The sequence below is a fragment of the Onychomys torridus genome, chromosome 2 (assembly GCF_903995425.1).
Source record: "Onychomys torridus chromosome 2, mOncTor1.1, whole genome shotgun sequence".
Lineage (NCBI taxonomy): Eukaryota > Metazoa > Chordata > Mammalia > Rodentia > Cricetidae > Onychomys > Onychomys torridus.
In genome coordinates this window covers 139,675,196-139,700,285 of record NC_050444.1, presented here as the reverse complement: position 1 = coordinate 139,700,285, position 25,090 = coordinate 139,675,196, and the positions used below count along the sequence as shown (strand labels likewise).

The window sequence follows — 25,090 nt, the reverse complement described above, 5'->3', positions numbered from 1 at the left end:
AACTCTTAACTCCTGAATTTCAAGGCACCTGATACCCTTTGCTGACCTATTGGGTATCAAGAATATACCTTGTGCACATATAGACATGTATACAAAGCATTTGCGCATTCAGTAAATCATAAAAATATACTGGAGGCCAGGAGGATGCTCACTGGGAAAAGTGTTTGCTGTGCAGATTTAGCAACCTAAGATTGTTTCCCCAGAACCTATATAAAAGCTAGACAAGTTATTTTTTATGTTTTTGATTGACACATTGTCTTTTTCTTTTTTTGTGTGTGGGGGGACCACAGGGTCTTGTTTATAGCCCTGGCTAGCCTAGAGCTTGCTATGTAGACCAGGCTGGCATCAAATTCAGAGATCTGTCTCTGCTTCCTGGGTGTAGTGATTAAAGATGTGTACTAGCACACTTGCCCTTGAGGCTGCTTACTCAGTATGACTTCTAAAGAATATGGTGGTGGTGGTGGTACACATCATTAATCTTACCACTTGGAAGGCAGAGGCAGGTAGATCTCTTTAGTTCGGGGCCAGCCTGGTCTACAGAGCTAGTTCTAGGACAGGACAGCCAAGGCTATACAAAGAAACCCTGTCTCGAAGAACCAAAAAAAAAAAACAAAAACAAAAAAACCGAATATAGAGACTAGAAAATCAGTGAATCTGGGGAGACAGCTGAGTCGTTGGAAGGCTTACCATAGAAGTATAAGGCCTTGAGTTCTAAAATCTAGTCTTGAGCTAGAGAGATGGCTCAGTGACTGAGAGCTTGTGCTATGGTAAGGGGCTTGAGTTCAGTTCCCAGTAACTCTTAACTCTGGGGGATTTGACATCCTTTTCTGGACTACACGGACAGACAAACAGAGGGTACACATGGTTGTGAGCCACAACGTGGTAGGAACTGAACTAAGGTCCTCTGCTAGAGCAGTAGTACTCATCTGTCTCTCTGGTCCCAATCTAAAAATACAAAGTAGAAGAGAATAAGGTTGTTTTGGCTTTTGAGTTAGGGTCTTGTTATGATGCTCTGGCTGTAACTACATAGACCACTCCATCCTTTTGCCTCTCCTCCCAAGTGCTAGGATTATTGGTGTTCATGAACATTCCTAGATAAGGGTTGGTTTTTAGAATAATTTTGTTGTAGCCTGCATCCCGTCCTCTGTCTTCCACCCCCCCACCCCACCCCTTTAGAGAAGTTGGGATTTGCAGGCTCATGTATTTGTTTGAATGTACCCTCTTCCCTCTTATATTAGGTGTTACTGAACAGCGACCCTCTCTTCCAAGATGTCAAAAACAAACAAATCCAAGTCTGGGTCTCGATCTTCTCGCTCAAGATCTGCATCCAGATCTCGGTCTCGATCGTTTTCCAAGTCTCGGTCCAGAAGCCGATCTGTCTCCCGTTCAAGGAAGCGCAGGCTGAGGTAAGGGGGTGTGGTTTTGTATTTTGAGATGATTGTGTTATTTTGGGTATTGAAGGACTTTGGTCACTGCTTTTCCTGTCACATGGCAGTTAGAATGGGTTTTCATTGTCAGGCTATTTGCTTAATTCCTGTTCTTAGTGCATACTTGTATTCACTTTAGAAGAAAGCATTTCATTTGTGTCTAAACTCCTTGCTTGAAATCATCATATATTTGGTTATCTTTACTATTGTAATTTTGAGGCTTAAACCAAACTTATTTATCAGCCGTGAAAGGACGACCAAGGATTAATAGGATTAATATCATCGCATTGGGGAGAGACCGTAATCCACTAAACTCAGTAACTTTAAGAATTTGCCAGAGGTCACGAGTATATATATTTAATGTGCTGATCACTAACAAGTTGTATTTATTTAACAAAACAGATCTTAAAACTAAAGTCAGTGTTAAAAACACCAACAGTTTTCTTTCACTAAATGGGAAAATAAATTTAGTTTTTAAACCTTCAGTAAACATCTCCATTTCAGTTGTTTCCAACAGATGCCCAGCATCTTCTCTTGATGGTTTGTTTGTTAAGGCAGGTTTCTCACTCATTGAAAGCATGGTGGTTTTGTTCTCTTAAGACAGATCTGTAGTCTAGGCTGGCATTAAACTTGAGATCCTTATGTCTTATCTTCTTGAATCCTGGGATTAAAAAGTTTTAAATTTTCTTCTAAGGATTGATTTTAAAAGCTTTTAATGATTAGAATTTTCTTCATGTGAGTATTGGGAAATACTAGAATAAATACTGAAGGGGATCTTTGTATGGTTCCATTTTTTTTCTTTCAAATTGAACTAGCAAGGTTCTATTTTATCATTTTATCCTCTTAGAAAGTCTCCTGACAAGTGTCTAAGAGTCTCTTTCTTGACTTGATTATGACCTTAGAGCTTCTTTAATAACGTCAATAAAGTTTTGTTCTGATGACTTCTGTAGTTCTATAGCACTTAAACATTAAGTGTGTTATTGGCCAAAGGAAAAAATTCCCTTTCCTAGCAAAAGTCAGTTCAATCTCAATGAAATCTGCAAAAAGTCAGTCTCAAAATTAAGACCAGAAATTAGACAAAAGGAGAAGTATGGAGACTGAAGGGAAAACCACTGATTTTATGTTTATACCTCAATAGATGAATTAATGTCAAGGCCATGGGGTGGATCAGAGAGGTTCTTTGTGAAGCCTGCCTTGTACCCAGCCTTGATTTAGGTGACTTGAATTTCATTGTCAGCTCATTTTGTTCTGAAAGATCATTGAAATTTTAATTCAGTAAGTGGAAGCTAAATGATTGGTTCAAAGTCAAGCATCACTGGACAGCCAAAAGCTAAACAACAAAACTGAACTGACACAGAGACCAGATCGGAACATGACAACCATCTCTGAAACAGCGGGAATTCTGGGTAGGTCTTGTCTCCTGGCCTATAGATTTGGCGTGGAGATTGACTTGAGAAATAAGTGTTGTAACCAGGCAATTTGTTGGGTAGGTCTAGAGCCAATTTAAGTGCTGTCTTGTTATCTAGGAGACTGTTGACTCTGGAAGAATCCCCCCCTCCCTCCTAGAAAACATGCTTTTTATCTTGACTGTTGCCTGACTTCTGTTTTTAAGAAACAGATAAGTTTGCCACTGTATGCTCAATTTTTTATTTCTGGCTTATCTGTTTCATGGCTTTGTTTTTGTTGTTTCCTTTTGTTTTCCCTCTCCTACAAGGAAAGTATCTATCCTGAGAGTTTGAGAAACCATGCCTTTAAATTAACTAACTGCTGAGTTCTACAGAATTGGAGAAAGTTCATTGTTTCCCCTTTATTTCACAGACTGTATCCTTTTCGGTGACTTAAATAATTTCCATTGCAGTCTGCAGAGCCTCATGTTTCTGCATCCTACAGTGACTGCAGGTTTGGGTACAGGTGGCCACAGGGTCCTCCCTTACTCTAGTAATTGGTAACAGAAGCATCAGTAGGCCTAAATATGGGAACATGAATTATATCCTTCTTAGTGCTGGTGATGAATCACCTCCTTCAGACAGAGCCCTTCAGTAGGGTCCTATTCTGTTTCATAGCCTGCATCTGCTTCTCCTTTCTCTTCTTAATTGTTACTGGTTCTGAATGAAAAATACAGAAGGTAAGTTTTTATCTTTAAATTTTGCTTAAATAGCAACCATTAATCAGAAATTAGATGCATCTTTGTTTGTTGTTCTTCATGGTGTAGATATATCTAAGACCATGAGCAATACTAGGAAACCAATTCTCTTTTACCTTTAGATTAAAGTGAAGGTAAGCTTCTTCTTAAAAGTACTATTTGCTTAGTTATCAAGTCCTTAAAGCCGGGCGGTGGTGGTGCACGCCTTTAATGCCAAAACTCGGGAGGCAGAGCCAGGCAGATCTGAGTTTGAGGCCAGCCTCCAGGATGGGCACTAAAACTATGCAGAGAAACCCTATCTTGAGAAACCAAAAAAAGAAAGAAACAAGGAAGGGAGGGAGGAAGGAAGAAAGGAAGGAAGAAAAAGAAAGAAAGAAAGAGAGAAAGAAACACTGCCTGCTAAATAGAATTACAGTAGTAGCTCCTTATCTGCAGCAATACTGTCCCAAGACTTGAGTGTATGCCTGGTATTAGATCTGATGCCTCCCTATACATAGTACTGTTTCTTCCTGTATACACATCTATGATAAAGCTTAATTTACAAATTAGCTACAGAAAGAGATTAACTACAGAAAGCATAATGAAGTAGAATGTTAATAACAATTTACCACAATAAAAACTATTAAAACATGGTAAATACCAAAGAATTAGACTGGCAAGGTGGCTCAGAGGATAAAGGAGCTTGGTGCCAATCCTAAGGACATGAGTTTGATCCCAGGGATCCACAAGTAGAAGAAAAACCAACTCTTTCAAGTTGTCCTTGAGTTCCTATGCATAATACACTGTGGCATGCATGCACATACCCCACACACAAACAAATAATTGGAGGAAGCCACTAAAGAATTATTTCTGGAATTAACACATAATATTCATTGCTCTGAATTGCTATGGGTAAGAGACTTTGCAAAGCAAGACCTTGAATAAAGGTTTGTTTTTATTTTATTTTATGTGTGTGAATGTTTTGCCTGTCTGTATGTTTGTATACCACATGCATACAGTGACCTTGGAGGCAAGAGGAGAGGCAGATTCCCTGAAACTAGAGTTAATATATAGCTGTGAGCCAGCATGAGAGTGTTGACTCAAATACAGGTCTGCTTCAAGAGCAAATGCTCTTAACCACTGAGTCATCTCTCCAGCTCCTTATTACTTTCTATTACTTTTATTTGTGTGTATGTATATGGGCAAGCAATGCCACAGTGAACTTAAGGAGGTCAGAGAACAGATTGCAGGAGTTGATTCTCTCCTTCTGTTACGTTGAACTTGGTTGAAATGCTTGGTGACAGGCAAGCCTCAGGATTTTTTTTTTTTTTTTTTTAAGATTTATTTGTTATGCATACAGAAGAGGGCACCAGATCTCATTACAGATGGTTGTGAGCCACCATGTGGTTGCTGGGAATTGAACTCAGGACCTCTGGAAGAACAGTCGGTGCTCTTAATCTCTGAGCCATCTTTCCAGCCCGAATTATTTTAAAAGCAAACGTAGCCAGGCATTCTGGCAAATGGCTTTAATCCCAACATGTGGGAGGAAGAGACAGGCAGATCTCTTGAGTTTGAAGACATTCAAGGCTTCATAGTCAGACCCTATCACAAAAACAACAGCAACAAAAAATAATAAGCAAACATGGCTCAGTGTCGCTCCATGGGAGAGTGCTTGCTGAGTGTGTAAGGTTCTGTGTTTGGTTACCAGCACCAAAACAAACAAACAAAAAACCCCAAAAGCCCCTCAGGCAAATTCATTAACTGGAAAGACCACATTTTTAACTGAAATGCTAGCCCTGTGTGGTAGGTAAGTTCTCTACCAGTGAGCTACATCCCCAGTCCCTTCTCAATTTTGTTTTCAAACTGGATCTTGCTAAATCATCCAGGCCTTCCTCTAGGTTCAGTTCTCCTACCTAGGCTTCCCAGGTAACTAGGATCGCACATGTACACTAACATACTTATCTAAGGTTTTTGTCTTGTTTTTGTGCCTGTGCCTGCAGAAGCTAGATGAAGACATCAAGTCTTTTGGAGTTGGAGTTACAGATGATTGTGAACTTATACTATGGGTGCTGGAAACCAAATTCTGATCCACTGGAGGAGTAGCAAATGCTTTTTTGGTTTTTTGAGACAGGGTTTCTCTGTAGCTTTGTGCCTTTCCTGGAACTCACTCTGTAGCCCAGGCTGGCCTCGAACTCACAGAGATCCACCTGGCTCTGCCTCCTGAGTGTTGGGATTAAAGGTGTGCACCACCACCGCCCAGCTGCAAATGCTTTTAACCACAGTCACCTCCATTCCCTAGTTGTTTTTGTTGTTTATTGAGACGGTATCTTCAAACTTGTGTAGCCTTGGGATATTCTTGCCTTCTCTTAATACTCCTGCCTTCACCTCACAAGTGTTGGGTCTATAGGTGTGCTGCACTACCCTGCCTAGCTGGACTCTTGTTTTAATAGTACAAAATAATAGATTTCATTCTGTTGTTTTCATACGTGAGTACAATATACTTTGATCATGCTATTGTTCCTGAAGGAATTCTATATTTTTGAGAAAATATTCCCTAGTAATATTAATATCATAATTGGCAGAATAAATGGCATTCAAGAACCTTATCAAGTAAGTGCCCTTAATCCTAGCACTTGGGAGGCAGAGAGGTGATTCTCTGAGAGTTCGAGGCCAGCCAGGGCTACATGAGACCAAGTCTCTCAAAGGAGAGGGAATCAGTGAATTTGTACACACCATTTGTTTTTTAAATTTGTATGTGTGTGTTACACATGTGAAAATTAGAGGACAACTTGTGGGAGTTGGTTCTTCCCACCATGGGTCCTCGAGGTCAGATCATACTGAAAATAGAGCTCAGGTTGTCAGACTTGACGCTGACAGCCCTGATCTTTGACTTACAGGCTGTCTTAGGGTTGCTATTGCTGTGATGAAACACCGTGACCAAAAGCAAGTTGAGGAGCAAAAGGGTTTATCTGGCTTACACTTCCATATTGCTGTCCATCATTGAAGGGAGTCAGGATAGGAACTCAAACAGACCAGGACCTGGATATGGGAGCAGGTGCAGAAGCAATGGAGGAATGCTGCTTACTGGCTTTCTCTACATGGCTTGGTCAGTGTGTTTTCTTACAGAGCCCAGCACCACTAGCCCATGGATGGCCCCACTCACAATGGGCCCCTTCCCCCATTTATCACTAATTTAAAATATGCTGTATAGGCCTGATCTTATGGAGGTATTTTCTCAATTGAGGCTCCTTCCTCTGGTGACTTTAGTGTCTGTCAAGTTGATAAAAAACCAGCCAGTAGCCATACACTGGCTCTGGCTCTGGCCTTTTTCATGCTTCTGGTTGTCCATGGCTTTGTGTTGTTGGACATGTTAGACAGTCTCCTATGAGCACCCATGGTTCTTTCCATGGATCTTGGCTCCTTCAGAGTTCTGTATTAAAATGAACACAGTGCTGCCTTGAGTTAAAAGGACCTTTTCTCTAGCTCTCTTGCTCTCTCTGGTCCTTGTGCTTGGGTCAGATAGAGCCCTCTTGTGGCGCCTCAGTGAGATCAGGAAGCTCAGCTCAGCCACAGAAATTTGACCTAAATAGATGATTTCCAGTCTCTAGCACAGAATCAGGGTTTCATGTTTTTCTAGTCTGATTTTGGCAGATTCTTTCAAGTTTTTTTTTTTTTTTTTTTTTTTATAATTTTAATTTTAAGCCTACAGCACCCGGTATTCCCAGGTAGTCTCCCATCCAAGTACTAACCATGCCCTGCTTAGCTTCTGAGATCAGACAAGATAGGGCGTGTTCAGGGTGGTATGGCCGTAGACTTTTTTTTTAATAGCTGTGCTTTTTTGTTTGATGGGAAGCTGTTAAAATTGTGCTTTTACAAGCTCGGGTCTTTATTTAAGACATTCCTCCTTTACTGAGAAGGACTAGGATGGGAGTGTGAGAGCCAGAGATCCTGAGTGGTCACCTGCTACATCTCCTGTGCCTGTGTCTTTAGTTTACAGAATTGAGGGGGGGGAATTGATGTTTAAGTTTATACCCCTGCTTTTTTTAGTGGGAGGAGGGGGGTTCTTTATTTTTATTTATATTTTTGAGCTGAGGATTGAACCCAGGGCCTTGCACTTGCTAGGCGAGCGCGGCTCTACCACTGAGCTAAATTCCCAACCCAGGGTTCTTTATTAACTCTTTCATCTGACAGATGTTGAGCACGTGCTTTATGTCAGCAACTCAAAGCTCTAGTGATGCAGCTGTGAGCAAAGAGACAAACGCTTGCTCTCAGAAAAGCAGGGGGAAGGTATGAGGGTCCAGTTTTAGAAAAACCAGAAAAGGCCTCCATGGGATGCTGCTGGAGCCTTGACATGGGGACGGAGCCCATGGGGCCCGAGGCAGAGCCAGTGTAGACCTTACAGAAGGGAGATTAGATGGCCTCCTGAGGAGGATCACAGCCAGTGCTGTGTTGTGAGCAAAGTGGCAGGATCTGGCCTGTGGGTTCAGAGGTCATTGGCTGCTGCTTGGAGATTAGATGGAAGGGCAAGAATGCAGGCCTAGGCCACTCGTGACAGTACACACCTTTAATCCCTACCCTTGCTTTCAAAACAAAGCTGAAAATAAATGATACAGAACAGTAGAAATTGCAATGTTACCTTTGTTGGCAATTTTTTTTTAAATAAAAATGCCGTGTAAAAAAACATTTTCCCCATTCCCTTCCTCTGCAGTTCTAGGTCTCGTTCCAGATCGTATTCTCCAGCTCATAACAGAGAAAGGAATCACCCCCGAGTGTATCAGAATCGAGATTTCCGAGGCCACAACAGAGGCTACCGAAGGCCCTATTATTTCCGTGGGCGAAACAGAGGCTTTTATCCATGGGGCCAGTATAACCGAGGTGGCTATGGAAACTATCGGTCCAATTGGCAGAACTACCGACAAGCATACAGCCCTCGTCGGGGCCGTTCCCGATCCCGGTCCCCAAAGAGAAGGTCCCCTTCACCACGGTCCAGGAGCCATTCTAGGAACTCTGATAAGTCATCCTCTGACAGGTCAAGGCGCTCCTCATCCTCCCGGTCATCCTCCAACCACAGCAGGGTTGAATCGTCTAAGCGCAAGTCTACAAAAGAGAAAAAGTCCTCTTCCAAGGATAGCAGGCCATCTCAGGCAGCTGGTGATAACCAAGGAGATGAGGCCAAGGAACAGACATTTTCTGGAGGTGCCTCTCAAGATATAAAAGGGTCTGAGAGCTCAAAGCCATGGCCAGATGCCACCACCTATAGCACTGGCTCTGCATCACGGGCCTCAGTTTCTGATCTGAGCCCCCGGGAGAGAAGCCCAGCTCTCAAAAGCCCCCTCCAGTCTGTGGTGGTTAGGCGAAGGTCACCGCGCCCTAGCCCTGTGCCAAAACCTAGTCCTCCACTTTCTAATACATCCCAGATGGGCTCATCGATGTCAGGTGGTGCTGGTTATCAGTCTGGAACACACCCAGGTCAGTTTGACCATGGCTCTGGGTCTTTGAGTCCATCTAAAAAGAGCCCTGTGGGTAAGAGTCCTCCAGCCACTGGCTCTGCATATGGTTCATCTCAGAAAGAGGAGAGCGCTGCTTCAGGAGGAGCAGCATACCCAAAAAGGCAAGTATCTCATTTCCCCATCCCCAAGTAGTTATCACTAGCCATAGTAACACCTGAGTTAGACCTCTGATTAATGGTAATAAAGTAATTCCTGTTTCCTCAGCTTTTCATTAGCTGACATTAAAGGAGTCACCCAAGGAAACCTTTAGCCTAACTCTGGCTTTCTGGAATTTTATTGAAGCATAAGTTTCTTTAGTCTGTGGTAATGTTTGCACATTTAAAAACTTGTCTTGGATTCTATCAGTCTAAGCCAGAAAACAGTAGAGGTTTGTGGGTCAGCTGCCAAAAAGCATGTCTTTACCAACATGACTGGCCACTGGAGCTGTAGAACTCTAGGATCCACCATCTGCCATGTTTGGTGTGCATGGGCCTGCCCTGGTGAAGAGACACACTCTGAGGAGACTGGCAGAGTAGGAAAGCCCAAGGCTTAGTCCAGGAGAACCTTTTTTTTTTTTTTTTTTTTTTTTTAAAGAACACAGGGTGGGTGTGTGCCCTTGTAGAAGCTCCCAGGCTTCATCTTAGAAGAGGGTATGCTACTCTGGAAGGGAGCATGGTAAGTTGGTTAAGAATTATTCCTGTGTGGACTGGATGGAGTGGGAGACTACAGCAAAGGTGCCAGGACCATGTTTTAGAGAGAGACAGCAGGAGGTTCCTCCTTCCGTTCCTGACTCTTACTAGCACATTCTCTGGTCCCTTGGTTCTTTGTCATGCTCACTCATGTAACAACTAGTTTGTTTAGCATTGCTGATAATTAGCAGATATTCAAATTCTGTGCTTCGCTGCAGTTAGAGTTTGCTTTGCAGTGTCATTTTGTTCTTCACCAAGACAGAATGTAGATTTGAGTCTGGTCTCTTCTTTTCCATTAAGGAGAATAATGATTTTGCCACCTCCGTATTCTTTCCCCTATTAACAAGTATTTTGTTTTTATGTGTTCACAGTATATTTCATTATGTAGATCTTCTAGGTGACTTGAAGCAAATTTGAAGTCTCTTTTTGAGACTTGTATTTCCAAATGTGAGTTGTATAAAATCAAAGCAGTCCAAGGTTGAACACTGTTAACTTGGCTGAAGGCAGATTTAAATGAATGAGTGAAAGCTGGGGTGACTGTAGTTGATTCCCTTAGACCACACACCAGGTAAGTAAAGTTTCTCAGTACCTAAATGACTGCTCTTCCAGTCTGTCTGTCTTTGTAAGGCACAGCTCCACTGACTCCTACATGCCAAGTTCAAAATCCATGAAGGATTCTTTCAGTAATCATTAACAAAAACCAGGTAGAAAGTTCTGATAAGACTGGGGTCTGTAGGTATGTCTGCTCAGTCAAAACCAGAGCGGGGACAGAAGTGCTGTGGTAGAGCAGGGTGCTCAGGAGGCCTCTTGTGTGTCTCCCTTGTGTCTTTATAACTAGGTATCTGGAAGAGCAGAAAACAGAGAATGGGAAAGATAAGGAGCAGAAACAAACAAATACTGATAAAGAGAAGCTGAAAGAGAAGGGGAGCTTCTCTGATGCTGATGTAAAAATGAAATCTGATCCATTTGCTCCCAAGACGGACACTGAGAAGCCCTTCCGAGGCAGTCAGTCACCCAAAAGGTATAAGCTCCGTGATGACTTTGAGAAAAAGATGGCTGACTTCCACAAAGAGGAGATGGATGAGCAAGATAAGGACAAAAGTAAGGGAAGGAAGGAACCTGAGTTTGATGATGAGCCCAAATTTATGTCTAAAATCATAGCCGGTGCAAGCAAAAACCAGGAGGAAGAGAAGTCAGGCAAGTGGGAAAGCCTGGTGCATACGGGGAAGGAAAAGCAGAGGAAAGCAGAGGATCTGGAGGATGAGCCTTTCACAGAGAGATCCAGAAAGGAGGAGCGTGGAGGGGCCAAGAGGAGCGAAAGTGGGCACAGGGGCTTTGTGCCAGAAAAGAATTTCCGAGTGACTGCATACAAGGCAGTCCAGGAGAAAAATTCATCACCTCCTCCGAGGAAGACCTCTGAGAGCCGAGACAAGCTGGGAAACAAAGGAGACTTTTCCTCAGGGAAGTCTTCCTTCTCCATTACTCGGGAGGCCCAGGTCAATGTCCGGATGGACTCCTTTGATGAGGACCTTGCACGGTGAGGAGTGCTCCTTTTTGATCCTGGGGCTTCCTTACCCCTTCTTCCTGAGAATGGAAACGTGTCCTTGTGGATAGCCTGTGTCTGTCCCTGAGTAGAGAAGGGTGTGTCACCCGGTGATGACAGCTCACAGATTGATTGTGGCCCGTAGGCATTGCTGGGGTAAAGAAGGTCTTCAGCTGCTACTGGCTGACTTTATTTCTGGGAACTTGGAACTGCTATTTTGGTCTGTCTTCACCTCCAAGCCAACTCCTACCCCCATTGTTTCTTTTACCTGTGAAGACACTTGAGAATCATGTCTCCGTTTTACTTGGGTCACCAGAATCTGATATGTTTCCCACCATTAACTAACAGAAAATTTCAAATGGATGGATCTAGCTTCTTCCTTCCCTTCCTCCCCTAACTTGAGGAAAGCATGCTAGAGTCTAGACTGGCTGGTTTTGATTTAGTTCAGTTACCCAGCCAGTTAGAACTCTGCTTCAGTGCCATTCAAGCCACACTCTACTCTTGGCACTTCTACTTAAGAAGGGGAGAGTGGCACATATGGGGGGCCACACATGCCACAGCACACATGTGAAGGTCAGAGGACATCTTTCTGGAGTTTTCTCCTTCTCCCATGTTGGTCCTGGGGATCAAGTTCTGGCTCGGAGGCCATCACCTGTACCCACTGAGCCATCTCACCAGCTCCACTCTTTGCTTCTTTAGGTTGCCTCCTTGAATGACCTTGCCTAGCCAAGCTATTTGATCTTTTACAGTGTCTTTGTTTTATGTGTTAAAACAAGCAGCAATAGAAAATATAGTCACCAAAGTTTAACACTTCCCCACTTAAAGATTCTCAGTGATGAAAGAGGTTTTTGGACCCATCTTTCCTTAGTTGTGATGGTAACATTACTTGGACTTTGGTAGAGAAAAGGAGCATTGTGGATAGATTTAAAACTCTTTGGAACTGTCTCAGAAAAAGGAAGGGGGTGCTGGCATGATGGTTCATCGGGTAAAGGCGACATCACCAGGCCTGGTGATCTGGAAGGAAAGAACTGATTCCTACAAATTGTGTTCTGTCTTTCACGTGTGCGTGCCACACTTGTTCATCCTCCTCTCCCTGGCCCAAAATAATAATAGGAAACCATGGTTCAGTGTTGGAAGACTCTCATACTTTGTTTGCACAAGGCCCTGGCTTTGGTGCCCAGCATTCTACACCGTCACAGCCAGCCTTGAGTTATATGTAGGAAAAAAAACTATCTTGAAAATTAGTATATTTTTATGGTTAAAAAATTGTGACTTTCAGCCAGGTGGTGGTGGCACACACACACACACACACACACCTTCAGTCCCAGCTGCTTGGGAGGCAGAGGCAAGCTGATCTCTGATTTTGAGGCCAGCCTGGTCTACAGAGCAAGTTCCAGGACAGCCATGGCTACACAGAAAAACCCTGTCTCAGAAAACCCAAAAAGAAAAAATAATTGTAACTTTGTGTATCTCTTGTTACACTGAATCTCCTTGTATTTGTCTTTCAGACCCAGTGGCTTATTGGCTCAGGAAAGAAAGCTTTGTCGTGACCTAGTCCATAGCAATAAAAAGGAACAAGAATTTCGTTCCATTTTCCAGCACATACAGTCAGCTCAGTCTCAACGTAGCCCCTCAGAATTGTTTGCTCAGCACATAGTGACAATTGTTCATCATGTTAAAGGTGAGTAGAAACCATTTCTGTACATTAGTCTTCTTAAAACAGGATGACTTAGGGAATGAGAAGCCTCTAGTACTTTTGAAGCTAAAGGCAGCTATCTTAAAGGAACATCCTTTAAGATGCTAGGAATCTGTAATCATGATAATAAACAAAATCCTCTACATGAAGTATGGGGAGTGTCTTTTTAAAGATTTATTTTATATTGTGTATGTGTATGTATCTGGGGCGGGAGGTTCCCATGGAGGCCAGAAGGTGTCAGATCCCTTGGAGCTAGAGTTACATTCCGTTGTGGGCCTTCTGACAAAGGTCCTGGAGAGTGAACTTGTGTCCTCTGGGCAAATAGCAACCTTTCTTAATCTCTGAGCCATCTCTCTAGCTTCTGGGAAGTGACTTTTCCAAACCTCTTTTCCTTTGTAGCAGTCTCTTGTAGACTTTATGATGTGAATTTCTTTCCCAAATTGTTCTGTCAACCCCTGGGCAAATGGAGGTGGGCAGGTTGAGAAATGGCCAAGAGCAGTGACTTAGAAAGCTGAATTGGGCTGGTTACAGGTTCCATCTAGAGTTAAAGTCAGTAATAATTGGTCCTGTGCCCCACAGGGAGTAAGCACCAGGATCTTTGTCCTTCCATCATGTCCCTATGATGAAGGAGCTAACTAGAAACCCAGCATTAGATTGTTTCTGAGCCAGCCACTTTCCTTTCCTTCTTCAGTAGATTGTATGGATTTGAATACTAAGTTGTATCTCTGTGGCTGCAGGTTCATTGGACATTGTATCTGCCCTTGATAGCTTATTCATGTATTTCTTTGAATCTTAACAGAACATCATTTTGGATCCTCTGGAATGACATTGCATGAACGCTTTACTAAATACCTAAAGAGAGGAAACGAACAAGAAGCAGCTAAAAATAAGAAAAGCCCAGAGATACACAGGTGAGGTCCTCAGCCTTACACTGGGGGTTGTAATAAAAGACTTGTCATTTGGGGGTTGGAGAGATGGCTCGGTGTTTAAGAGGACTGACTGCTCTTCCAAAGGACTCAGGTTCAATATCCAGCACCCACATGGCAGCTCACAGCTGTCTGTAAGGCCAGTTCCAGGGGATCCAATGCCCTTGTATAGACATACATGCAGGCAAAACACCAGTGCATATGAAATAAAAATAAATCATTAAAAAATAAACTTGTCATTTGATATTAAACCAACCTTGTTACATTTTCCTGCTAATATACTTTTGATCCAAAATTTAGGGTAACATAATTACTAGGACTCATGGATTTCTGGGGACATTGTATTTGAGAATGGAAAGGATGTTTTGAAGGCTGTAGTCTCTCACATTGGGCCTACAGAACCTGAGGGTCCTGTAGTAATAAATACTAACTTCTTTAAGCAACCCTATCTATTTCATGTATTTCATTTAGGAGAATTTGCTGGGGAAGAGGGTTGAGGGAGAAGCTTAAAATTTACTTATCTCAAGGGGTTTAAAAAAGGTCCAAGGGGCTGGAGAGATGGCTCAGCAGTTAAGAGCACTGACTGCTCTTCCAGAGGTCCTGAGTTCAATTCCCAGGACCGCATGGTGGCTTACAACCATCTGTAATGAGATCTGGCACCCTCTTTTGTATACATAATAAATAAGTCTCTAAAAAAGGCCCAGCAGGATTTGGGTGGTGGTGGCACACACCAGGCGGATCTCTGTGAGTTCGAGGCCAGCCTGGTCTACAGAGCAAGATCCAGGACAGGCACCAAAGCTACACAGAGAAACCTTGTCTCAAAAAAACAAAACAAAACAAAGGACCAGCAGGTTTAAAGAATAACCCTTGTAATGGAGGCAATGTGTTAGACACATGGAGATCTTGTCTGGAAACCTGTAATTCCTGAGTATTATTCAATCAGCTTAGTACCGTGGAAGACCAAGCTTGTAAAACAGTCATAGATTTAGCATCTGGTAGGGTCTGTGTCGGTCTAGGGCAGTTTCTCATCTAGAACTAGTATTACAGAGAAATAATGGGCCCATGTGCTTGGATTCTCAAAATGGAAACTACTCTTTAAGTTTAGCAGAGCATATGTATGTATTCAGGGCAGTAGACATGATAATAAGCAAATCTAAGATTGAATCTGCCTTGCTAACTATTAGCACTATCATGAAAGAACAGAGCCTAGGCATGGTGACACACATCTTTAATCCCAGCGCTGGGAGGCAGAGGCAGGTAGATCTCTATGAGTTTGAAAACAGCCAGGTCTGAATAGCAAGTTCCAGGGCAGCTAGGACTACTATATAGTGAAAAAAAGCAAAATAAAACAAATCAGGAAAGAGTAAAGTGCTGGGGGCTCCGGTTCACTGGTAGGTAGAGTGCTTGCCTAGTATATGCAAAGCTCTGAAGTTCAGTCCCTAGTACTGCCTACCCCCAAAATAAAATAAAGGAACTTGGGCTGGCAAGGTGGTCACTGGGTAAAGTTGCATGTTGCCAAGCTTAGTGAGTTTGATCCCCAGGTTCCATATTGTAGGAGTGAACTGCCTCCATAAGTTGTCCTCTGACCTCCACACGTGGTGCTGTAGCTTGTGCATTAAAGATACACATACATATACACATGAATAAATGAATATAATACTTATTTTTTAAATTATCTTATGAGGAGGCTGTTACAGGTCTAGCTCAATTATGGAATGCATATTAGGCATATACATTTAATCTTAACACTAAAAAGGGGAGGATATAACTAATAACAGATAAGCTATGAAAAGTAATTGTCTGTGACTCCATTACCTACCCTAGGATTTAGAATGTTAACCAATGTTGTTCTGTAGACTAGTCCACAATCTCTGTGCTTTCGTTTTAGGAGGATAGACATTTCCCCCAGTACATTCAGAAAACATGGTTTGACTCACGAGGAAATGAAAAGTCCCCGGGAAGCTGGCTACAAGGTGAACTGTTGCTTTGATAGTAATTCCAACCTAATGAGTGCGTTGGGCATGAACTTGACAGAAATGTGTTTGTTTAAATTACTCTCTACTTAAGTTTGTGTTTTTCTTTTAAGGATGGGCATAATTCTAAAAATGAACTACAAAGGGTTAATTTTTATTAAAATGTATCAACAACCTTTGTGAAGTGGTTAGAATATGGTAAATGACCCCAGAGTCTATTGAGGTGAGCTTGAGAAAAAAAAGAGAGGCGTTTTGGAACAAGTGCCCATGATGAGAGAAGAAACTTTTTGTGATATTTTTCTGCTTGTAAGTATTATCAAATCAACTGTCTACATGCACTATTTCCAACCATGATTTCAGAAAGACATGCATGTCAGAGCAGAGTGAAATATTCATATCTTAACTCAGTAGACTGTGTTCAACAGCTGGTGCGCTTTTTTGTTTTTCCCTAACATTGTACCATATCATCTGTCAATTACTGTTACTTTAAAATGGCCTGGCTACATTTGCAATGATGTGCACATAAAACTGTTACTATAAAAGATTGGACTCATGCAGTCTTTACTGTGAAATATATAGATGGAGTTTTTATGATCTTAATATTTATTGACCATCATTTCATATATACATTTGAAATTTGAAATAAGATGGCTATTCTTTGCTACTGAAACCTTTTTTAAAATACTGTTTTAAAATTTTCTAAACAAATTTGTCTTTTTGGTTGAAAGTGTTGAGAGGCACTGTTGTGCCATCTCTCATCTTCCACCCCTTTCCCTGTCCCCACATGCCTCAGCCTGGCCCTAGTGAAGCAGCAGAAGTCTATGCTCCATGCCTCTATGCTCCATGCGCCTCAATGATGCCGTCCAGTGGCCGAGGGAGTGTGGCTGCATTGTCCTTTGTTGTCATTTATTTGTTTACTTACTGGCTTTGGGAGTCTATAGAGGTCTTAGACTCTCAGAAAAAATTGATAAAATAATAAACCCCCTTCCTATCATTCTTGCTATTTAAATGAAATATTACATCAGAAAGTTTATGGTTCATGTATATGTTGATACAGTGTGGACGCTTCCTGTTATCAAGGACTTAAGTCTTGACAAGTCCTAGTACATGATGTCCCTGAAACCATCTTAGGCATTTGCCCTCATGAAGTTTGCTGGAGTTATTGAAGGCCATTGCAGAGGTGATCTGGCCAATGTTGCTTTTTTGTCTTCTTGTAGTTTAAGGTGATTCCACACACTAGTGGGTGGCTACTTTAGATAGGGAGAAGTGAACATTTCCTATAAGCCTAATAACACCTTCCAGAGTTGATTTTGGCCACTTGAGCATATACACCTAGCCAGAGGCATTCCATTGGGACACAGGAAACAAAGTAAGATTCACATACCGCATTTTTATGAGATAGCACCTTGATTATTTTTTTAAAAAACACAAACTGGCTGGGGTGAGGCTCTTAGATTCCTAGTGCCTCCATTGATAGAAACCACATTTGAGAGTGAGTAAGTTAGCAGGTTTGGATCCCAAAAACCTTAATTTTGACATCTTTTTTGGCAGGCTGAAGGCAAATACAAAGATGATCCTGTTGATCTCCGCCTTGATATTGAGCGTCGTAAAAAACATAAGGAGAGAGATCTTAAGCGAGGTAAATCAAGAGAGTCGGTGGATTCCCGAGACTCTAGCCACTCAAGAGAAAGATCGACTGAGAAAACAGAGAAAACTCACAAAGGATCAAAGAAGCAGAAGTACGTGATGCCCCCGCCTCTCACCGTAGATTCCAGAGTAAAGTCTCTGTTATTCACACTAGACTGCTTTGTTGGTGGCGGTTTGTTTTCACCTTTTCTCAGAGTCTGAACATGAAACCCTTGCTGGCCTAGAACTTACTATGTAGACCAGGTTGCCCAAACCCTGTCCCTCCAGTGCTGGGATTACGTGAGAGCACACAATACTTGGGCTAGGAACTAAAGCAACATCTGCAGCATCTTCATCCCTAGCTTGAAAATAGAATTTCTAAGCTGGGCGGTGGTGGCTCATGCTTTTAATCCCAGCACTCAGGAGGCAGAGGCAGGCGGATCTCTGTGAGTTCTAGGCCAGCCTGGTCTACAGAGATAGCCAAGGCTACACAGAAACCCTGTCTAGAAAAAGAAAATAGGGGGTTGGGGATTTAGCTCAGTGGTAGAGCGCTTGCTAGACCCTGGGTTCGGTCCTCAGCTCTGGCAAAAAAAGAAGAAAGAAAGAAAAAGAAAATAGAATTTATATATCTAAGTAAGGTTATCTTTGTTCAAAGAAGGCTTTGTGCAAGAAATGAATGCCTGCAAGGGTTTGTAGAGAGTCATTGGCAAGTTTTTTTCGACAGGTCTTTTGGCCATGTTCTTTCTCATTGAACATTTTCTCAGTGTGCTTAGAGTTTGGGAAGTCATTGTTGGGCTGGAGAGATGGCTCAGAGCTTAAGAGCACCAACTGCTCTTCCAGAGGTCCTAAGTTCAATTCCCAGGACCACATGGTGGCTCACAACCATCTGTAATGAGATCTGGTGCCCTCTTCTGTATACATAATAAATAAATAAATCTTTAAAAAAAAGAAAGAAAGAAAGAACATCATTGTTGGAATAAAAATTAGAATAAGATACTGTATTACATCTAATACATTAGAATAATAATACTGGTTAAAGAATCAGTTGAAACTAAATAGGACAGATTTGATGGTGTTTCACAGACAGGTCAGAAGAGGTGTTCCAATATTTTATTTTATTTTTTTATTTTGGTTTTTCGAGACAGGGTTTCTCTGTGTAGCTTTGTGCCTGTCATGGATCTCGCTCTGTAGACCAGGCTGGCCTCAAACTCACAAAGACCCGCCTGGCTCTGCCTCCCGAGTGCTGGGATTAAAGGTGTGCGCCACCACCGCCCAGCCCAATATTTCTTAAACAAAGCAGGCATTGTTGAATTATGTAGGACAGCATAACATGCCAATGCCATGATGTTTCTATTTGCTTTCTTTTTGGTGGTGCTTGAGAGTTCTAGGCCTTGCACATGATAGGCAGGTGCATTCCAGCTGAGCTACACCAGCCTTGGCGCACTCATTATGGAAGTTTCTTTGGTTTCAGTCACCTTTCCTTACATGGAGCCGAGTTGCAGCTTTCACTGTCTAAAAAAGCAACGTTTCTGCTGTTCTGAACTTGAACTGGCAGGCTGTTTCTCAGGCTGCTGGCTTTACTCACTCTACAGCAGCTAAGGATGACCTTGAATTCCTGATCATCTTCTATCTCCCAAGTGTTGGGTTTATCAGTGTGCACTACATTGCCACTGGTGGGAAGGGGGTGAATCCCTACAAGCACTCAGAATTGAGTAAATCTGATATTTCTGAAATATGCCCACCCCTGAGTTGCAGTGTAATTTTCAACAAGTTGCTTAGAGCAGGTTTCTAGAGGTCAGTGCCAGCCCTACCAGAGTTAATAGAGGAAGTTACTAAATGACTGAGGTGTCAGGTGGACTCCCAGGAACAGAGACCTCAAGTTATTTCTCTGTTCTTCATTTATAAAAAGCACTTCAGGCCTGGCGGTGGTGGTGTATGCCTTTAATCCCTGTACTCGGGAGGCAGAGCCAGGCGGAGTGCTGGAATTAAAGCTGTGCTCCACCACTGCCTGGCTCGAATTGGAACCTCTTGAGAGTCTTATTTCTGAAAACTTCTTGCAGTAGCACTGAGTAATAGAGTGGTTAGATTTTTCACGTTCTGGTTATGATAAGTACACATGTCTGGGTACCATGTGTGTCCCCGGTGCCCCAGGAGGCCAAGAGAGGGTATTGGCTCCCCAGAACTAGAGTTACAGGTGGTTGTGAGCTGTCATGTGGTTGCTGAGTTTGACTAACAAATGTTCTTAATAGCTGAAATAACTCTCCAACCCCAAAATGCTTTCAGTAAACGAAGAACTGAAGAATTTGAGGAGCTTGGTCCTCCTGACTCCTCAGAGTCATTTAGTAGCCTCTTCTGTTACCTCTAGTAGGACTGGCACCAACCTGTAGTGTATAGACAATGAGTCACCATAGTAATTAATTTGTCTAGCCTGTAATTCCCCAGATGAAGGGGAAGGAAGAGATACGACTCCAAGAAGAGTTGCTCAGACTCTAGACCTCACAGCACCGCCTGTCTCATCTCAGTAGGAGGTGTTGCACAGAGTTGTGGGCTGATTGGTGGCTTTGAGTCCAGACTCTGCTCAGCTCTTATCACCTATAAACTGAGTGATGGGGAATTCTGTGGTCACTGTTGAATACTTGTTTTATTAGTAAGGTGTTTAGACAGTTTATTTCATCTTAGAGTGCCTCCCACCCCCCTTGCACCTGCCTGCAAAACAGCATTTCTTTGAGTACCAGGAGTTAGCACACTAACAGAAGGGTTTGCTGCAGTGTCAGAACCAGCCAGTGTGACTCCTACAGCTTGACGTCTCTGTGGGTCACGTGTTAGACTGATAATACTGGAGGCCATTGGTGTTTCATGTTCTTTCCGTTTGCTACATACTCAGTGGCAAGCTTAGAAACATATGTCACTGAAGATGACTCACAAAACCAGGAGGAAGCCCCAGGTCTGCTGGTTGGGTTGGGGTGAACAGGTTAGTGGTAATCTAGTTGCTTGGTAGTTTGTGGGGCTGCCAGGACCAGTCTTGATTTCCTCCTCCTTCTTCTTCTCCATGTAGGAAGCACCGCAGAACCAGAGACCGGTCTAGGTCCTCTTCTTCCTCTTCCCAGTCGTCTCACTCCTACAAAGCAGAGGAGTACCCCGAGGAAGCAGAGGAGAGGGAGGAGAGCACCACAGGTTTTGATAAATCCAGACTGGGGACCAAAGACTTCGTGGGTCCAAATGAAAGAGGCGGCAGAGCTCGGGGAACCTTTGTAAGGGCCTCCCTCCCTCTTTGTCAGCTTCCGGCTCCTTCTAGTCCTGACTGAACATCAGGAGGATAATCAGTTCTTTTGCCTCTGGTCTAAGCAAGCCAGTTATAGATTCTTTGGTTCCCTAGCGTCTATGTTCACTTGTTTCTTTGTTTATAATCACTCCCAAGCCTTTTATAGCTTCCCATCCCAGGACTTCCCCCATTACCTTTATCTTGCTTGAAGGAAGGCCCTCTCTCTGACCATGTGTATGTACCCCCTGAACTGTCTAGGAAAGAAATGAGTAGAAACTAGTTGAACTACTCGTAACAGGGGTCCATTTCCCTGTCTATTCCCTGTCAGGGAAGTGTTTGAACAGAAGACAGGGGATGTTTCTGCTGCTGACATGGACTTGGTCCTTTTGCTTCCTTTATTTCTACAGCAATTTCGAGCAAGAGGGAGAGGTTGGGGCAGAGGAAACTATTCTGGTAACAATAACAACAACAGCAACAATGATTTTCAAAAGAGAAACCGGGAAGAGGAATGGGATCCAGAGTACACACCCAAAAGCAAGAAGTATTACTTGGTATGTGTCTGGGACTAACCAGGAAGGGCCAAGAGAGTCTTGGCACACAGTGGCTGATTTGAAGACTTTAATTGGTCTGTCTGACCTTGTTAAATTTGTGTACAGGCTTAGAGCACTGTGAATGTGTTAGTATAGTGCTAGCTAGATGGCTCTTCTCTGGAGGGATAAGTCAGTTTATCTTCTGAGCTGTTTATGGATTCCAGAAGAAACAAGAAATACTACTGTTGCCTTTCTTGTCCTGTGAACTTTGACTCCTCACTCACTCCCAGCCTCTTATCAACAACCTTTGCTACTAGAGTGACAGGAAAAACAGCTCTAGAACTGTTGGAGGAAAGAAAGTTGTTCCCATAATAAAATGCCACTGAGGTTTTTTTCTCTTACCTGTGTTGTGGATCGTTCCCATGCTGGGCTATTACCTAGTCAGTAACTCTGTTGTCCTTGCTGTGATTCAGCAGGCCTGTATCCAAGCCCATGTAATTCCTGGGAGTTGTGCCTAATGTTGGAAGCCAGTTTGAAGCTTCTAGAGGGCCTGAATAGGTGTGGGGTTGCTGTGAAAGGAAAGGCCCTCCCCTGCTTCTGTTTGCCACCAGAGGGAGCATTGCCAAGCTAATGGTGGTCCTTGTGGCACTGCAGCCTTGGACAGGCGCAGCTGGCAGTCAGCCGAACTGACCTCCAGGAGCCTAAGACAGGCTTAGACTGGCTTCTGTGAGTGGCTTGCTGAAACTGTGGAGTGATTAGAGTCTAAGCATGAGACAGAAGCTGCTTCACTTCCCCCAAGACGTCAGAACAGGGATTGTCAAGATGTAGGTTGTCCTCCTGTGACACTGTCTTCTTCATACTAGTGAAGAGGGGGGGTGCTCTACAAGAGGGCAGCCTGGGGTAGGAGTGGTGGAAAGCACTGGAGCCCCAGGTAGGGCTTTTGTTCCGTGTCTAATGGCCCAGTTCCATCTCACATGTTAGTATGATTGACTTTCTAGATTCTTCCTTTGAGAAATGGTGTTCTAGGGCTGGAGAGATGGCACAGTGGCTGGGTGGTGGTGGCGCACGCCTTTAATCCCAGCACTCGGGAGGCAGAGCCAGGCGGATCTCTGTGAGTTTGAGGCCAGCCTGGGCTACAGAGCAAGATCCAGGACAGGGACCAAAACTACACAGAGAAACCCTGTCTCGGAAAAAAGAATGAAAGAATGAACACTGGCTGCTCTTCCAGAGGACCTGGGTTCAATTCCCAGCTCCCACATGGCAGCTCACACCTGTCTGTAACTCCAGTTCCAGGGGATCTGACCAACACACAGACATACATGCAGGCTTAAAACACTGATTGATGTATATAAAATTTTAAATAGTAAAGTTTTTGTTTTTTGTTTGTCTTTCGAGACAGGGTTTCTCTGTAGTTTTGGAGCCTGTCCTGGACTAGCTCTGTAGCCCAGGCTGGCCTCGAACTCACAGAGATCCACCTGCCTCTGCCTCCCGAGTGCTGGGATTACAGGCGTGCACCACCACCGCCCGGCTTAAATTATTTTTAAAAAGCAGAGAAAGTGTTGTAAACAATAGTTTGCATCACACGAGAGTGATGGTGGCAGGATGGACAGGAGAGTTCAGCGAGCTGACGCCTCTGTCTCGATGCTCTGTCAAGGGTTTCTATTACTCTTCACACTTGCCTGAGAGTCCCTTAGGTACCCAGTGGTGCTCTTGGACCGGAGTCTCTGGCAGTTCTGCAGTAGGAGAGTGGTGAAGGGCAGAAAAGGAGGCTGGGCACAGGCTCTGGCCTGTGTGGTGGGTACAGAAAGAGCAGTGGTACTGATGATGTCTCTTTCCTCGCAGCATGATGACCGGGAAGGTGAAGGCAGTGACAAGTGGGTGAGCCGTGGCCGTGGCCGAGGAGCCTTCCCCCGGGGTCGGGGTCGGTTCATGTTCCGGAAGTCCAGTACCAGCCCCAAGTGGGCCCACGACAAGTTCAGTGGGGAGGAAGGAGAAATTGAAGACGATGAGAGCGGGGCCGAGAGCAGAGAGGAGAAGGACAGTTTACAGCCCACGGCCGAGTAGGCACTCGTGATGGAGCCCTGCCAGGGGAGAAAGGCGCTGGGGAGGCTGGTGGCGCTAAACAGGGAGCCCCCAGAAGACCCTGCAAACCCACCCCACAACCCACCAGCCGCACACAACCCTTCGACGGCAGAGTACGCATCCCCGGTGTTGTCCCACTGGACAGAAGATGCTGGCCACAGCCTAGGATCAGGCCGTGTTTTGAGTGGCCACAGTACAGTGGGCTCCAGCTGTTTCTTGTTTGTTGTTGGTGTGTGGGGTGGGGGCAGGGTAGGGAGAATGATGCTGATGCTTGGATTTGGGGTTTTTTTTTGTTTTGTTTTTTTTTTTGTTTGTTTGTTTTTTTCCCTATTAGAAACCAAGTTTTCTTAATTTCATTTCATTTGGAGCTAAGAGGATGAACTTGGTTTTCAGTCTTTTCCTGTCCTGATTTTTAAAAATCCCTTATTTTTTCTTTACTTTTTTTTTCTTTCTTTTTAAGACATATGTAGTAATATTAGCAGAAAGATTTAATTTGGGCAACTTTGATTCTTAAGAGAAAACAAAGCATGTGAATAAACATTGAAGTGTTTGCCTCAGTTTGGGACCAAACTGCTTGGATCTTTGTAGAAACCGGTTTTGTATGTCAAGGAGGAGTTTAAGGCCTTTCTGACCACCTTGCATTATTCCCCTTTCTGCACAGCCATGTGTCACGTGGAGTTGCTCCCGGCCTCCCCATGCACCCTGCTCTTGTCTGATTTCTCCTGGGCTGGGCTTCCCATTTCCACCAGCAGCTCCACTATCCTCAACTTTGCAGTCCTGCTGGTTCTCAGCAAAGGGAGGGAAACTGGAGGGTAGTTTCTGGTCTGTTTTCTAAGAAACTTCTGAATTCTATTATCTTTACAAATATAAGATGAGAAAAGAATTTTTTCAATATTTTTTATTGATCTTTTTATAAAATGAAAAGAAACTCCTATGATCGATTAAGGATGGTGGTTATGGCTGGGTGGTTTGTGGGGTTGTATGTTTTTGGTTTGTTTGTTTTTTTTTAACCTTAAGTTTTGAGTTGGAACACTTTCATATGTTTGAGGGGGAACATCCTCACAAAAGGTCCTTGTGCTTGCCTTCTGGGGAGGCGGTCCCGAGCAGATGAACACAGCATATGGTCTATGTGCACGTGGTCTATGCCGGCTGCACCTCCTCTCCCCCCAGCCTTGCTCGTGGGGTGTTACTACTTCCCCTTACTTTGCTAATTTCTATAGTTAAGTTGGTTTTACTTGAATGATTCATGTTTAGGGAAGAAAAGAAAAACACCCTTAAGTTTTTGTTTCAACTCCTCCTGCAAATAAAAACAATAAATGAAGTGACAGATGTGAGTGGACTGTGTTCGTTGTTGTCCTCACGCCTGCATAAGCCTCCCCGGGCTGTAGGTACTTCCGCCCACACAAGTTTCAGGAGACCTACAGTCTGCTCTTAACTGGGGAGAAGGCCTCTTGTTCTCAGTGGAGTCCCTGTATTCTCTGCTTTTAATAGCCAAAAGTCAAACTTCCCTGTAATGCAAGGAGCAAGGACTTTGGTTTCCTTCCTGTTGAGGCAGGGGTCAAGGTTGCAGTCAAATGGCCGCTGTATATTCACCCAGCCGGAAGATTATTTACAGGTGAGCCTGGCCCCTTGGTGGGTGGGCCCTAACATTCAGACTCTTGCCAGCCCTGGGCTTGACTAGACTTGGTTCTTTAGGAGAATCTGTAACAATTGTCAGAAACCCAA

General features: G+C 43.6%; 1 protein-coding gene across 2 annotated transcripts in view; it reads left to right on the top strand.

Moving 5' to 3' along the window:
- Positions 1 to 24,699, top strand: part of Thrap3 (thyroid hormone receptor associated protein 3) — a 39,328-nt gene extending 14,629 nt beyond the window's left edge. For both annotated transcript variants that reach the window (XM_036178102.1, XM_036178103.1), the window contains exons 2-11: positions 1,239 to 1,406; positions 8,258 to 9,160; positions 10,566 to 11,264; positions 12,779 to 12,951; positions 13,766 to 13,877; positions 15,781 to 15,865; positions 17,417 to 17,604; positions 20,547 to 20,742; positions 21,161 to 21,304; positions 23,126 to 24,699. In XM_036178102.1, the coding sequence (XP_036033995.1) occupies positions 1,270 to 1,406; positions 8,258 to 9,160; positions 10,566 to 11,264; positions 12,779 to 12,951; positions 13,766 to 13,877; positions 15,781 to 15,865; positions 17,417 to 17,604; positions 20,547 to 20,742; positions 21,161 to 21,304; positions 23,126 to 23,347 (2,859 nt within the window). In that variant the 5' untranslated portion in view covers positions 1,239 to 1,269 and the 3' untranslated portion in view covers positions 23,348 to 24,699. The remainder of the gene's footprint in view (positions 1 to 1,238; positions 1,407 to 8,257; positions 9,161 to 10,565; positions 11,265 to 12,778; positions 12,952 to 13,765; positions 13,878 to 15,780; positions 15,866 to 17,416; positions 17,605 to 20,546; positions 20,743 to 21,160; positions 21,305 to 23,125) is intronic.
- Positions 24,700 to 25,090: the final 391 nt, after the last annotated feature.